Raw genomic sequence first — 16,766 nt, 5'->3', positions numbered from 1 at the left:
TACAGTCCCTGATGTACCATTGCCTCCTAAAGCTGCCATTACACATTGGGGTACATGGTTTGACGCAGCTTTATTTTATTTCAAATATTCCTGTGAGATGAAAGTAATAAGAATCCATGATCATCCATCATTTGATCATAGTTTCATAAATAACAACTACGAATTAATTCTTTTTATGTATTTTTTTATCTTAGCAGGAACTAGCCCCGCCCACCCACCCTCTATTTTCTTAGAAGGATCTCATTTGCCAAAATCAGTTTTATCTTAGCAAGTATTAACCCCGCCCACCCTCCCTCTCTTTTCTTAGAGGGTATGTTATTTGCCAAAATCAGTTTTATCTTAGCAAGTACTGATGACTAACTTTTCCAAAAAATTTGAAAACTTTACGAGCTTACCTACTTATATGCACAAGGCAGGAATTTTGAACATCGCTAGTGTTTAGTTGGTAATGCTTTAATGGATTTTTCTTTGGTTATCTATAGCTGAGCGGGCGAATAAAATCGGCGTGAATTAAAACCCAACAATTTATTTCTTACTCGAATTTACACGAATAACTATGACAGCGATTATGTACAAAATAACTCCGGCGTAGCTTGTCTGGACCCAACTAGCTGAATAATTATGCGTTCCCGAAAACGGCCTTTATTTAAATCCATACTTCGGCGATCCAGGTCTTTCTCGAATTGGGTATTCGCGACTTCCGCTTCCAGGCTTTTCGAGCGCCGGTTCGAGACTTTTTTTGGGCCCGTCGCGACTCATACTTGATACGAGAACACACGCGTACATACTGGAAGACTCATAGGCGTCGTACCGGGGCGACGTATGGGTTTATTTCGTAACAATATTATATATATAAAAGGCAATGTCCCGACTGACCTATCAACGCCCAGCCCAACCATTAATGAAAGATTAGAAAGTTGAAATTTCAAGAGAATGTTCATTTTATACTAGAGGCATCGTTTAAGAAGAGATTTCTCGAAATTCGTCCCCTAAGGGGGTGAAAAGGGCTGATAAAATTTGTATGTGTCTACTGTAAATTTACATTATTAAGTGAAACTTGGTATTAATTCTTTTCAGCACAAACAAACAAACACATTTAAACATTTTCCGATATTCAGCCCCTAAGGGGACGAAAAGGGATGTATATTGGCAAAAATATTTTTATGGTAATATTTATTTAAAACTTGGTATTAATGCGAAACACGTATTTAAGCATTTTCGGAGATTCGACCCCTGAAGGGGTGAAAAGTGGTGTCTAAGTTTGAGCGGCTAAGTATTTAAGCATTTTCTAAAATCTAACACCTAAGGGGGTGAAATGGGGAGACTAAGTTTCTATGGGAAAATGATTTCTATTGTAAATGTTTGACATGGAATTTAGTATTAATGCATAATGAAACATGCATTTAAGCTTTTTCCAAGATTCAAGCCCTAAGGGGGTGAAAATTGGTATTAATTCTCTTCAACACAAATAATGAAACACGCATTTCAGATTCTTTCGAGATTCCATCCCCGAGAAGATAAAAGGGGGTGACAAAGTTTTTATGAGCAAAAATATTTTCATGTCGATTTGTACTGGAAATTTTTTTATTTGAAGATTGGTACTAATCTTCAACAGAAAATCGTATAATTTATAAATATCTGATTAAAATGCTTTTTTTTTGGTAAGTGTGTTACTTTTATAAAATTACGTTTTTTTCGTAATCTACATCATTAGGAATTTTTCTATTATTTTTTTGGGACTCTAGAAGCCCCCGTACATAACGTACTGAAGAATTTGAGACACCCGGTATAGCTCCTAGAATAACCTATAGTAGGTACCCCATTTCCGTCTGTCTGTCGTGCATTTGCGGTAAGCTGGCAATTTTAATGTATTTTGGGATTGTTAAATGCTAATCAAACTGGTGTCACAACAAATTTAATAAAAATCCATAAATGGATTACAAAGAATTTAAATATTTTTTCTTACACTTCTATTACAACATATTTATTTTACATCAATCTGCGTACATTGGCTAAGAGATAGTCGAGAGCACTAATACCACGAAGCGGCAAAATATCATTTATGCGCTTATTTTAATCTTACAGTTTTCCCCTACACCGATTAATTATTAAAACTGCATTAATTAGTATTATCGATTAAATAATAAAAAATGTCAAAGCAAGCAGAAAAAACAACGTTTTCATTACTTATTTATGACAGGCGCTTCTTGCAAACAATTTTTCAACCTTTGATAAATAAATAATTACTTCGTGCAGTAGTTCCTCATGATTAAAAAAAACTACGCCCACAACCTCCCTTATTCACGAATGCATACGTTTATAAGTAGCAAACCCATCCAGACGTGCAGTCGTAAAAAACACACTCACCATGACGAACATAATCGACCAAAGTTTCGACATTATCATACCCATCTTCAAGTTTTTCGGTTTGCTCCCAACCAAAAATCGCCCGAAAATCTTGATTTTAACTCTGTTCTTGTCGAAAGTGTTACTCACAGTTGGCGTTTTCGTCAATTTAGTATCCCGAAAAAGCTCCGATTTCACCGCAATGACTCAGTTAGCGATGTTTCTTCCGTCGGTTTTGTCCAGCTGTTTCAGAGATGTGCCGTTCTTGACAGATGGACACAGGATGCAAAAGTGCATCAATTTTTTCGGACGTGCAGATTTTGTGCCCAAAAGTATCCAAGAAAAGAAAATCGTCGACAACTGTGTTCAAACGTGTCGACGGCATGTCAGGATTTACCTCATTTCCATCGTGGCGGGTGAAACGTGTTGGAACTTGTTCCCGTTGTTCGAAAAAAAACACAAGTTGTCGTTGGATATTTGGCTGCCTTACGATACAACAGAACCGGGGGTGTTTTATTTAACGTATTTCTACGTCTGTGCAGGTATGATGAATTTTTTCTTAATATATGTATTTTTTTTGATGAGTATGTTTTAGTGTGTATTTATATGGGTTTGGCTGGCGAAATGTTGGAGCCTTTGATTGGAGGTCTGGCGTATCATATTACCTGTCAGCTGAAAATTTTGAAGCTTAATTTAGCCAATCTTACTGAATTTTTGGACGATTATTCGCTGACTAAGTTTGAAGAAGTGTGTGCAACCCTGAAACAGAGTATTACCCACCACAACAATATTTTAACGTAAGTTTGCATTTTTCTAGTTTGTTTAACCATATTTTTTGTTATAGCTTCGTATCAGAGTTCGAAAATTGTTTCTCCTTTTGTATATTTTGTAAAATTGCGGCCAATGTGTTTGCTTTATGTTTTTGTGGACTTGGAATCACAATGGTTCGTATAAATTCTTTTTTGTAACACAGGAATATAACGATATTTGTAGGTTCCTTTAGGAAATAAGTACTTTCTTTTATATGTGTCATCGTATTTAATTTTCGTTTTACAAATATTATTCTACTGTCACTACGGCACGCTTTTACTGGAGGAAGTAAAACCAAAGGGTGACTCCATCCAAGTAAATTAATATTTCCCGTAGAACGAGGGCTTAACCAATGAAATCTACAACAGTTATTGGTATCAATGTGACCCCAAAACGAAAAAAGTGCTTTTAATTATCATGGAGCGTTCAAAAAAACCAATCATGTTGACCGCTGGTAAAATCGTGGAGCTGCGATACAGCACATTTACTTCGGTAAGTTTTTTTTATTTTTTTGTCACCCCTTATATTGTGTTTATAGGTCATAAAAACAAGCTATTCTTTAATCGCCGTTATGAAAAGTTTTTAACACACAAAAGAAAATTTGGTTGGCTTTTGTAGGAAAAAATCATTTACGCACTCTTCTTGTTAATAATAAAAATTATTGTTAATATTTGCTAGTAGAAAAGCTTTCACGGTTGAAATGAGTGGTTTTTTTGTGATGGGCGCGGTCGTGGTGTGAACTGTCAGCTCGAAAACTCGCATTTTCGTCTTCTACGTCCTGTGCCCACCATCAAGTTAGCGTCCCTCTCTCTTGAACAACAATTCAGAAACAAATAACTCCCCAACACCTAATCCTCCCGATATTTCCGGCCTCCTCTCCCATCTTTCTCCCTCCCTCCCGGAAAAAACAAAATTAACGACTGCAAGAAGTGTACACACGTATCGACCGCCATCAATCATAGTCCCATGACCAGCCCCTCTAAATCTTCTAAACGTTTCACACCTGATGCTCCGGCTTCGATTTCTACCATGGTTAATTCATCAAGATGGGCCGCAGCGAAACGCGCTTCCGGTCGAGTTCGCCTTTTAGCGAAAAAAGGACGCGGAGTGGCCGGTGGCGGCTCGCATGACCGGAAATAATATATTTGGAGGGAAACGTTACGTTCGGCGATATCGCCGCCGGCACGTGTAATATGGGGTGTCATTATCATTGCGATCCGCGATGATGCTACTATTTGTGGTGGAATTTGCTCGCCCGCTATTTTTGTCTCGGTCTGGAGCGAGGCGAAAAAGGAGGAAATGGGCTTGCGGAAAGTAATTGGTTAAAATCGAATGATTTGTTTGAGGTTGTTTTAATTAAAATTTAATCTGCTGCTTTTATGGATTCGGGGGGAGGGCGGGAATGGGGTTATTAATAATGAGGGCGAGCGTGTGAGCTGATTTGCGAGGAGTTTTATACAAATACGCAATTTGCGCGGTTCAAAGAGGAGAGGTTTTATAAAAAGCCTTAGTAGTGTGAAATAAAGAAATTCTGGCACGACGATTCTTGCCACTACTTATCGAATTACCCAAATAGTCTACTATTGACTCAATTTATCTCTGTTTGCCCACTTACCAAATAAACAATAATTCCGTATATTTATCTTGATGTTAATACAAACCTGGCAATAAAAACAATAAATATTTTCCACTTAGTGTCCCCGTGACAAATGAACCCCTCCCCTCGCCTCGTCCAGCCACTTCATGGTATCGCACTATTGCCACATTCTTGTTCCTTTAGTGCAAGCCTTTGAGTCTCCAACTTCCTTTAACTTCAAAAACACTCGCCTAAAACGTTTCCCCTTGCATGTCCGCACAAAATTTCCATCGCAGCGGATTCGAGAGCACTCAAAAACAACAAACAAAATAAAACGGACGCCGAAAAAACTCAACCGATATGGAGCCAAGTAGACAATAAATTCCGAAAAAGGAGCGGATAGCGCTAAAATATTTGTCGGAGTGGCCGGGAGCATTAGGATTTTGCTTTTAACTATCATTTTTAGCGGAACGAAGACGAAACAATCGTTATTATGGAAATTGGGGGAGATTTATGCAATTTCTACGGCAGGATCCGAATGCAAACTTTGACCTACATAATGCCGGCCGAGACAATCCGAAAAAAGGAAGCGGAGATAAGGATTCCGTTTGGCAAGATTCGAGATATTATTTTCAATTAGAGTCAGGAAAAGCGCAATCGGCGTAATCCAATCAATGGCTTATCTAGGAGAGCTTTTGACCGCGCGGAGCTCTGTGATTTTTCTATGTGGCTCGTCGCGCAGGACCGGAGTCAGCCACTTTAAAACCGAGTGTTGTTTAAAGCCGAATTAAATGGCATGTTGCTCGTGTGGCAGTCTCCGATGACGCTTGCAGCTACCGCCACAGGACCTTAATGCTTCTTTAAATCACCCGGAAATAAGAAGCCGGTATCTTGTATGACGTCGTTTAATTTGAGCCGCTCCGCCTCTGTGTATTTAAATTCCGGATCGCAATCCAATCGTCCTCGTTTTTATTCTGCGAAGTAATAAAAAGCCCCTAATCACGTCTCCGGAGTATAATTCTTCCCGGAAAAGAACAACGCCGAATTATCATATCCGAGCCCTCGGCTTTGACCTGAAAAAATTTAAACAAGCTCTGACAGTAATCAATCCGGCTCCAATTGATACTGTTTGATTTCCAGACTAAGGAGCATCGGTTACGCGGATTTGTTGGAGTCTTATTTTTGCCTTCCTTTGATCTTTTCTAACGAACGGAAGCTATTTTCTCTAAAAGCTGATCATCACGTTGAGTTTTCTTTAAAACGGGGGTCGGTCTCTTAGGTCCTAAACTGTTTTTAATTTTCCTATATGTAGAATATTAGAGGCGGATATTGTAGGTGTTGTTTTGGCGCATTCCCAGGGGTGGCGTTAGAGCGAAGGCACAACCTTCCACCTCTTAGTATGCTACGTTGAAGCCGTTTTCTTGTAACCCTTTAGTTAATGATTTTCCACGGTTAGTGGACCGAGTTTCCATTAATGCTGTGACCGCCGGGAAATAAAACTCGCAATGAATAGAGAGAATAGCAAATTGTGCGCTTGCTGACACTGCACTTCTATTTCAATTATTGTTATGTCGGTGGACGTATGTTGGGCTGGAAATCCGCAGGGAGCCCGGGATTTAATGAACCTTTAGTAACTCTCAATTTAACTTTTTTATCTCGGGCGGGGCAGAAACGACACTTGCGTATGCAAAGAACGCACATGTTTGGATTCTCTAATCTCTCCATCTAGTGAATGTGACGATTTTTAATGAAGCAACTTTATGTTGGGGCTGTATCGATTTTTTTAAAAGACTTTTTTTATTCCTGGCGTAAACGCGCACCTAATGGATGGCGTAAAACTAATTGGTATTCTAAAGTGATTTTTTAAGAAGTTCTTTGCAATTATGGAGAAACTGGAGGTGATGCAGCGGAGATAACGTCCTTTGACAAGTCGACTCCGGTGCACGGGTTTGCTGACACTTCGATGAATAATAATAGAGAAAGTGTAGCATCGACCCACAGACCGTTATTCACACCTCCACATTCTTTCATCAAGAAGGGTCAATTTTCATGCATTTAAAATTTGGTTAACTCCTTATCGGCGAACAAAAGGTCATAAGAAACCTTTTATCTAAAAATAACCTCATCAACCACGATTTTGTTATTTTATGCAATCAATTGGCGTGATTTTCTTTAATACGACGTTCTGAAGGTATCGAACCTCACATCAACCGCTTGCCGGGCTGGTACCCTGACCACTAGACTACAAGGCCGCTTATCTTCACAGTTCAATTCCTAAGAGGCTCATTATGTCGTTTCTAAGATAAGCGCACACAATCTTTCAAGTAATAGGTTCAACAATTCCAAAGATTTCAGGTTGGTATTAATTCATAGTGTGAAATACGTAACTTTCCTCGTTAAATTTTATCTTAATAATTAACTTTTAGATTGCATTCCTCCAGTTTCTAAAGTCTCATGTGTAAGTGAGATTATCATTTTACAAATCTCTTTAACCACAGTAAACTTTCTTAGAGCGAGTTTTGTTTAGTAATCTCTTCAACACAAAAAACGTCATACTCAAGTTTGAAGAAAAAAATTCTTGTATTGTAGCAACGAAAACAAGATTAAATAGTAACTGGGACATAACTTGATCGATAACAACGTTACAACACGAACCCCGAATTACCCATACAATAACCCGTATTTTGCACATGACCAAATATTCGCAATGTGGGACATCACGGAATATTGATCACTGCACACCCGCATATCTCCGACTACTCGAAACGTAATCGCTCGATGTTCACAATACTCTAGTTAATTATTCCGGAAAAGGCCTCCACATCTACAGGGCGAATGCAAAACCGACACCCCACATTACTAAACGAAGGATTAAATTGAAGCTCCGTCTAGTAATTGGTAAAGACGGCTGCCGTTGATCGATGAACTGCCACGAGACCGAAAGTTGCAGACGAAACTGTGCCAAATTCGGCCAAACTTTGGCATTGACCATGGTAGTTTTTACATCGAACACTTATAGTAAACAACCCGATTTAATGACGCCACACTTTTTCTTGAACCCGGTCCAGAATTATTTCGATTTTTGTTGCTTTGATTATTTTCGAAACAAATCTTCGTAAAAATATGCGTGTCAGTGGGTGGATTGGCAAGATCGTGTGAATGCAGAGTTGTGAATTAATTGTGCATGTGGGTATGGTGTGAAGGCGCTACATACTGTCTGATCCGGCACATGTTTATTGTTAGTCTGGGATTCCCACTAAAAACTGACAGCTTATTTACAAGAAGTTCACTCGTCTTTATACTGTCAGCGTTCTCGAATCGGAGTTTCCTGTTGACCGTGATCTAGTTTACACGAACACAGTTGTCAAGATGACGTCATCGGCAGCCCGGAGGCGCTGAAAAATGCTTCAGTCGCGAGCTGGAAAATCCTGGCTGAAAACGCCCGAAATGTTAATTTTTTAATGGAAAATCGTGTTTTCGTGTTTTACAAGAAACTCGCATTGCATTCGTTCCGAGAGTAAAATTGTAATTACGCTGGTGGCACTTTGTGCTGCCGAAATCTCGTAAAATTATCCTTCCGTCGATTATTTTTTATTAACGACTCGAAAATCTGCATGGAGTTATTAAAAAGAAAATTCTCTTTAGCTGCCAGCCAGGGTTTTCCTCGAATCAAATTTATTTCGAAATTTCCCTAAGGAGGAGATTTGAGATTAAATATTTAAGATGTTGTACGCCTCCTTGTTTGACACAAAATAAAAACTTTATTAAAAATAATGAGGGAGCTGGTCTCTTTCTACTTGCTTTTGTTTTAAATATTAAAGAGCTCATTGTGCATAGACGCAAAGTGGTTTTTATTTTACTTTTACGAGATTTTCCCACGGATTGTCGAGCATTCAGTAAATGTTAAGGTCGGTTTTGTGCCAAAATAACATTTTTCACGGGTGTGTGGAAGGACGTGCTGCTTGTCTATTTTTAGGAGGTGGCTATTCATAAAGCAGTCATATCTTGCGTATCTAAATGTCGATTGTAGGGGCATATTAATAAGTTTAATTAAAATGTGCTAAAGCAAACCTTAGTGCGTCAGTGAATAATGTTGTACAATATGTAACATATTTTTGTCAACTCTCATTGTGTACGTACTCCAGACAGTGTACAACAGCGCGCAAAGGAGTTAAAAGTAATTAATTATAATTAAACTGTTAAGAACTCCTTATTATTCTTATTGCCTCAGATCGTGAATAATTTCATTTGTTACATCAAGCTACTCCAAGTACTATAATTTTGACTTACGACTTTAAGCGAACAATTGCTCACTCAGCGTTTTATCATGCAATTAAGACCATTCAGCAGAATGTATATTAACTGTTTAAAATGATTAACTGATACGGGTGGAATCATACATTATACGATAAGGCGCATATAATGTGTGAATAATTACTATATTAAAGTATAACATCGCCCTTTTGCTTCCAAAGCTAGAACCATTAGTTTGGAATTTTATCAATGGTCGCTGATAATATCAGTTAAATGTGTTTTTACGCGGTCGAAACACGAAAATCGTGTGGTTGAAGAAGTCGCACTTCTAACCCTAGTCAAACATTGTAGTTTACTCGATATAATTTCTCTCGTCACTCGTTCTTGCTGACTCTAGCTCACTCTGATCTCAGTTGATCTGAGCCAGAATCCGCACTACATAATTAAAACGCACATTTACAGACCCCGACACAAGTTGAAGAGCTTTGATGTTTAAATACACCAAGCCCTCTTACAACTTTCTTTTCGAGTTCTCTTCCTGTATCAATTAGTGCGTGTTGGGTTATCATAAAGTGAAGTTTAAAAGTGTAAAAGTGTTTTAAAAATTGTTTATCACCACGTTTTATCAATGAGTTGTTAGGTAATTCTATTATTTAAAAAAAAATCTATTTTTCTCGGATCGATTTAAATTAACTTGGACATGCACTAGTGTTCAAATTGCATCTTACAAACGTCAATTAGATTGGTTATATTTACCAATGCACGGTTGCAAAGTTGCATTAACTTTGTTGCACAATTAGGGCAAATTTGCGACTTTGCTATGAGGTACGGTAAGTAATCTGATGTACCTACACCGAACTTTAATTTGGTTTGTGACCCAATTTCTGAACGATAATAATGTTAATTCAAACATAGTAAAACAGGTATATTATGGCCAAAGAGAACCAAATACGAAAAACTAAAACTGCTACTAACGGCGCTTAATACATGGTTAAATGTGGCAAATATCTGAAAATATTTATTTTTATATAAATTTTAGTAGCTGAAGTTATTCAGGATCAATATGAAGATGCCAATGGTTTCATTTCCAACGTAAAGAAAGTATTTCTTAATGCTCATTTGAAGATACAACTTTTCCGGGAAGCTTTACTGGATTGTCCACTGCCTCCAGAACCTGTTATGACAAGATTGGGTTCATGGATTAAAGCAGCAATATATTATTGAGATCATTTTGACGATATAAATAAGGTTCGTTTATTGTTATTCATACTTTTGTTGTGTAACTTTAAATTGAATGAAACATTTTGGGAGGCTTCTCTTTGGCTTTCTTTTTACTTAAAACATTTAATTTTCTTTGAACAACGCCTGTACTTAAGAACATCTTTCACCTGCTAATTTCTTGTAGAAAAATAATGATTTTGCAGTTAAGCTCCGCCCCTCAGCTCACGACGAACAAAGAAATATCGTCACAACAGAGACAGGGTGGGTGGGCGGGGTTTATGATTTGACTTTGTTTATCCTTCTTAATATAGACATATACTCTTCAGAATAAAAGACTGAAAACAAGTTTTAACTGGTAAATTTTATCTCCAACACTTCTCTACAAATTTACCATTTTAAACAAGCTTTCAGTTTCTTGTCGTGAATGGAAAATTATGTACAAGTAAGAAAAAAAAGCAAAATACTAACCCCGCCCACCCGCCCTCATCTCTTTTGGGATGAATTTTCTTATTCGTCGTGAATCGAGGGGCGGAGCTTAATTGCAAAATGCTTATTTCTCCACAAGAAACTACTATGTGAAACATGTTTTTAACTATCATGTTGAAAAAAAAGTAAATATTTTAAGAAAAAAGAAGTTAAAAATAAACCCCACCCGCCCACCCCAACCTCAGTGGTGATGAATTCTTCATTCGTTCTGCGACCAAGGGGCAAATTTAGAACCGGAATCAATATAAAAATGTCAATGATTTAATTTCCAACGTAAAAAAAATATTTCTTAAAGCTTATTTGACTATCCAAGCCTTCAGGAAACCTTACCGGATTGTCCAATGACTCCAGAACCTGTTCTGACAATATTGGGTTCATGGAATATATTATAACAATCATTTTGACGATATGAAAAAGGTTTGTTTATTGTTAACCATAATTTTGTTGTGTAATAGTAAATTACTCGTAAATGAAACATTTTAGGTTATTATGGAATTTGACACCACGTGCTATATGTTTAAATGTAAAAACGAATGAAAAATTAATCAAGATTTAGATCGAGGCGGATGGGTGGGGCTTCTCTTTGGCCTTTTTTTTTTTAATTAAAACATTTAGTCACTTCTTAAACTACACATTTACTTAAGAACATGTTTCACCTGGTAATTTCTCGCAGAAAAATAAAGATTTTGCAATTAAGCTCCGCCTCCTTGCTCACGACCAACAAAGAAATATAGTCACAACTGAAACAGGGTCGGTGGGCGGGGCTTATGATTTGACTTTGTTTTTTCTTCTTAATATACACACATACTCGTCAGAATAAACGACTGAAAACATGTTTTAAATGATAAAATTTATCTCCAACACTTCTCTACAAATTTACCATTTTAAACAAGCCTTCAGTTTCTTGTCGTGAATAGAAAATTATGTACATATAAGAAAAAAGAAAGCAAAATACAAACCCCCCCCACCCGCCCTCATCTCTTTTGGGATGAATTTTCTTATTCGTCGTGAATCGAGGGGCGGAGCTTAATTGCAAAATGCTTACATGCTACAAGAAACTACCATGTGAAACATGTTTTTAAGTATAGTGTTGAAATAAAAGCATATGTTAAGAAAAAAAAAAGTTACAAATAAGCCCCACCTGCCCGCCCCAACTCAATTGTGATGAATCGTTCATTAGTTGTCCGACCAAGGAGCAAATTTAGAAGCTGATGTTATCCGGAATCAATATGAAGATGTCAATGGTTTAATTTCCAATGTAAAGAAAGTATTTCTTAAAGCCCATTTAAGGATCCAAGTCTTTCAAAAAACCTTACCGAATTGTCCATTGTCCCCAGAACCACAACTGAGACAGGGTGGGTGGGCGGGGCTAATAATTTGACTTTTTTCTTGCTAATATGCATACATACCTACACTTCAGAATAAAACACTGAAAACATGTTTAAGATGGTAAATTTTATCTCCAACACTTCTCTACAAATTTACCATTTTAAACAAGCTTTCAGTTTCTTGTCGTGAATAGAAAATTATGTACATATGAGAACAAAAAGCAAAATACAAACCCCGCCCACCCGCCCTCATTTCTTTTAGGATGAATTTTCTTATTCGTCGTGAACCGAGGGGCGGAGTTTAATTGCAAAATGCTTATTTCTCCACAAGAAACTACCATGTGAAACATGTTTTTAAGTATCGTGTTGAAATAAAAGCATATGTTAAGAAAAAAAAATGTTAAAAATAACCCCCACCCGCCCGCTCCAACATCAATTGCGATGAATCGTTCATTAGTTGTCCGACCAAGGAGCAAATTTAGAAGCTGAAGTTATCCGGAATCAGTATGAAGATGTCAATGATTTAATGTCCAACGTAAAAAAACTATTTCTTAAAACTCATTTTAGGATACAAGTCTTTCAGGAAACTTTACCGGATTAACCATTGCCTCCAGAACCTGTTCTGACATGATGGGGTACATGGATTGAAGCGGCAATATATTATTGCGATCATTTTGACGATATAATAAAAATTCGTTTATTATTCATAATTTTGTTGTGTAACTCTAAATTAAATGAAATATTTTAGGTAATTATGGAATTTGACTCCACATGCTACATGCTTAAATGTTACAACCAATGAAAAATTCATGACGATTCAGATGGCGACGGAAGGGTGTGGCCTATCTTTGGCTTTCTTTTTTACTTAAAATATTTAGTTTTCTTTAAACAACCCGTTTATTTAAGAACATGTTTCACATGGTAATTTTTCGTAAAAAAAATAAGGATTTTGTAAATAAGCTCCGCCTTCTTGCTCACGACCTACAAAGAAATATAGTCACAACTAAGACAGGGTGGGTGGGTGGGGCTTATGATTTTACTTTTTTTTTTTCTTAATATGCACACATACTCTTCAGAATAAAAGACTGAAAACATGTTTAAAATGGTAGATTTTATCTCCCACATTTCTCTACAAATTTGCCATTTTAAACAAGTTTTCAGTTTCTTGTCATGAATAGAAAACTACGTACATATAAACAAAACAAGCAAAATACAAACCCCGCCCACCCGCCCTCATCTCAGTTGTGACGAATTCCCTTATTCCTCGTAAGTCGAGGGGCGGAGCTTAATTGCAAAATGTTCATTTCTCTACAAGAAACTAACAAGTGAAACATGTTTTAAGTATCATGTTGAAAGAAAAATATATGCGTTAAGAAAAAAAAGTTAAAAATAAGCCCCACCGACCCACCCCAACCTCCGTTGTGATGAATTGTTCATTTGTTGTCCGACCAAGGAGCAAATTTATAAGCTGAAGTTATCCGGAATCAGTATGAAGATGTCAATGACTCAATTTCCAACGTAAAGAAACTATTTCTTAAAACTCATCTAAGGATCCAAGTCTTTCAGGAAACTTTACCGGATTAACCATTGCCTCCAGAACCTGTTCTGACAAGATGGGGTACATAGATTGAAGCGGCAATATATAATTGCGATCTTTTTGACGATATAATAAAAATTCGTTTATTATTCATAATTTTGTTGTGTAAATCTAAATTAAATGAAATATTTTAGGTTATTATGGAATTTGACTCCACATGCTACATGCTTAAATGTAATAACCAATGAAAAATTCATCACGATTTAGATCGCGACGGAAGTGTGGGGCCTATCATTGGGTTTCTTTTTTGCTTAAAATATTTAGTTTTCTTTAAACAACACATTTACTTAAGAACACGTTTCACATGGTAATTTCTCGTAAAAAATAAGGATTTTGTAAATAAGCTCCGCCTTCTTACTTACGACGAACAAGGAAAAATCGTCACAACTGAGACAGGGCGGGTGGGCGGGGCTTATGATTTTACTTTTTTTTTTTTCCTTTTAATATACATAATCTTCACAACAAAAGACTGAAGATATGTTTATAATAGTAAATTTTATCTCCAACACTTCTCTACAAATTCACCCTTTTAAAAAAGTTTTCAGTTTCTTGTGGTGAATAGGAATCTACGTACATATAAGAAAAAAAGGGCAAAATACAAACCCCACCCACCCACCCTCCTCTCAGTTGGAATGAATTTTCTTATTCGTCGTGAGCTAAGGGGCGCAGCTTAATTGCAAAATGCTTATTTCTCTAGAAGAAACTACCATATGAAACTTATTTTTCACTTTCTTAATATAGCAATTATATTTTACCTTTTTTTCTAATATACTTACTTAGCTTATTTTTACAACAAGAATCTTAAAATATGTTCAAAATGGTACATTTTTGTGGGGAAATAGAGATTTTGCAATTACGCTCCGCCTCTTGGCCATGGCAATTTTATGTAGAGAAACGAGAATTTTGAAATTAAGATCCGCCCTCTGGCCCACGACAAAGAAAAAAAATCATGACAATTGAAATAGGGTGGGCGGGCGGGGCTTATATTTTGTCCTTGTTTCTCAATATGCGTAGTCTTCTTTTAACAACAAGAAACTTAATGCATGTTCAAAATGATAATTTTCTGTGGGAAAATATAAATTTTGCAATTGGCGCTCCGCCCCTCGGTCTAACAGCAAATGAAAAATTCGTCATAACTGAGATTGGGTTTGCTTTCAACAATACGATAGTTAGATATTTTTTCCGAAGAAGACTTCGCATATTAAGAAAAGATAGACAAAATATAAATAAATATAAGCAGTGTCGAAATGCATCGCCAATGCTCAATACTGTTTCCAACAAAAGCATCTTAAACATAATTTGGCTCATATAAAAACCCATTTTACCATCTCAACAACAAGTATAACTAAATTAGAAACCATTTGGCTGACCTTAATTCAGTCTGTGGATATGGTAGAGCTATTGTATAAACGATTGGAAATGACATTTAAAAAGTGGCAAGATATATTATGAAAAATACGGGGTAGCAAGAGTTTACACGTGTCAGCAAAGTATTACAAGGCGAAAATGTAGAAAAAGATTTAAAAATAAACCCCAGTGAAAGTTCTAATTTTATATATTCTCCTTTTACCTTAACCTTTTTTTAGTCTAAAATCCGCTCTTTAGTAATAACGAATACTAAGTGTTCCTACTCTCGGAGTACCGCAAGGACGTGTTCTTGGCTCATTGGTTTTCCTGTAGTGTATTAATGATATATACTAAATTTGGAGATTTACACCACCTAAAATTGGTGATCGTCACGTTTGCACCAAATAAAATTAAAATACCGAATTTTTAAACATAAATCGATGTTGCAAAGGATTCAGAGGCCAGAAAAAGAAACAACAATTTTGGCTCAATACCAGAACCAAATAACTGAGCCCGGGCCTAGAGAATTGTCAACAAACATAATATACTAATTTATCGTTAGTCTTAGGTTATTGTTCTTTATTGAGCACCCCTGGTACATACGTAAATAATAATTTACTCAACTTATAAGAAACTTTGGACTTTTAGAAGAACTGTCACTGACTTGGAGGCAGAAAAAAATCCGTTTTTTTCTCTGTATGAAAGTGTACGTGATGTAAGTGCGTTCGAGCCTACGCCCAACCCCGCCCCCTCCCGAGCCCTTACCTGACACTTCGGATACTGTTCGTCCGGCGTGCGTTCCACCTTCCAGCCTAACAGCGGAGGGATGCAAATAAGGGCGGACAGTATCCAGACGGCGGCGATCATCAGCACGGCGCGCACAGGTGTGCGCTTCTTCAGATACTCCACCGCCTGAGTGATGCTCCAGTAGCGGTCCAGCGAAATCAGACACAAGTTCATGATCGAGGCCGTGCTCAGGAGCACGTCCATGGCCGAATGCACGTCGCACCACCAGATCCCGAAGATCCAGTAGCCCATCAGCTCGTTGGCCAGCGAGAAAGGCATGATCACCAGCCCCAGGAAGAAATCGGCCACGGCCAGCGAGGCGATGAACCAGTTCTGGATGTTCTTGAGCGCCTTCTCCGTGGTGATGGCGATGATGACCAGCATGTTGCCCACGACGACGACCACCATCAGCATGGTGACGACGACGGAGGCGACGACGATCTGCGGCAGCGTGTAGCCGCTGGGGTAGTGCGGCACGGCGACGGTGGCGTTGCCGGAGAGGTTGGCGGTGGCGTTGTCCGCCAGCAGCAGGAGGTCCTCGACGGCCACGGCCGCCCGCGCTGTGAGGTTGCTGAGCGCCATTGGTCCCTAACACTATGTACAATACCCGTGTACCCGAAGCGCCCGAGTTACGTCGGCGATAATGGGAAACGCAATACAATTCAATTTGAGAAAGATAACACTAGCTAGTTTAGAATATGGGGGTCCGAGGCGCCGGCGTCGGCGCCCTCTTCTTCGTCGTCGTCTTCCGAGGCGGAGCTTTCGACTCGGAGCTCGGTTGGCATGTTACCGCCTCGCTCCACGACCGCACACTGAGTGACGGCGAGCCGCTCCCGGATTCGGGCATGCGTGCCCAAGATGCGAGCGTCGGGACGACGGCGACGGCGACGATGCGATGCGCTTTCGACGGGACCTAATTACGGGGCGTTGGGTTTTTCTTCACCAGCTAGAGATCGCGCAACACACTCACGGAAACTAGGCGAAGTCTCTCACACGATCGACTACGACGATAAGA

The 16,766-nt window shown here is 38.2% G+C and overlaps 1 protein-coding gene across 1 annotated transcript in view; it reads right to left on the bottom strand.

Annotated features, from left to right (window-relative positions):
* The window catches only part of LOC135139176 (alpha-2 adrenergic receptor), a 172,286-nt gene extending 155,732 nt beyond the window's left edge, over positions 1-16,554 (bottom strand). The window contains exon 1 of the mRNA XM_064069301.1: positions 15,731-16,554. Within this exon, the coding sequence (XP_063925371.1) occupies positions 15,731-16,333 (603 nt within the window). The 5' untranslated portion in view covers positions 16,334-16,554. The remainder of the gene's footprint in view (positions 1-15,730) is intronic.
* Between the last annotated feature and the right edge of the window lie 212 nt (positions 16,555-16,766).

Source organism: Zophobas morio, unplaced genomic scaffold (genome assembly GCF_036711695.1).
Source record: "Zophobas morio isolate AGI-343-1 ecotype UQ-CSIRO unplaced genomic scaffold, CSIRO_AGI_Zmor_V1 ptg000004l, whole genome shotgun sequence".
Classification (NCBI taxonomy): Eukaryota; Metazoa; Arthropoda; class Insecta; order Coleoptera; family Tenebrionidae; genus Zophobas; species Zophobas morio.
The sequence above is the reverse complement of the archived record's forward strand: the minus strand, read 5'-3'. Positions and strand labels throughout refer to the sequence as shown.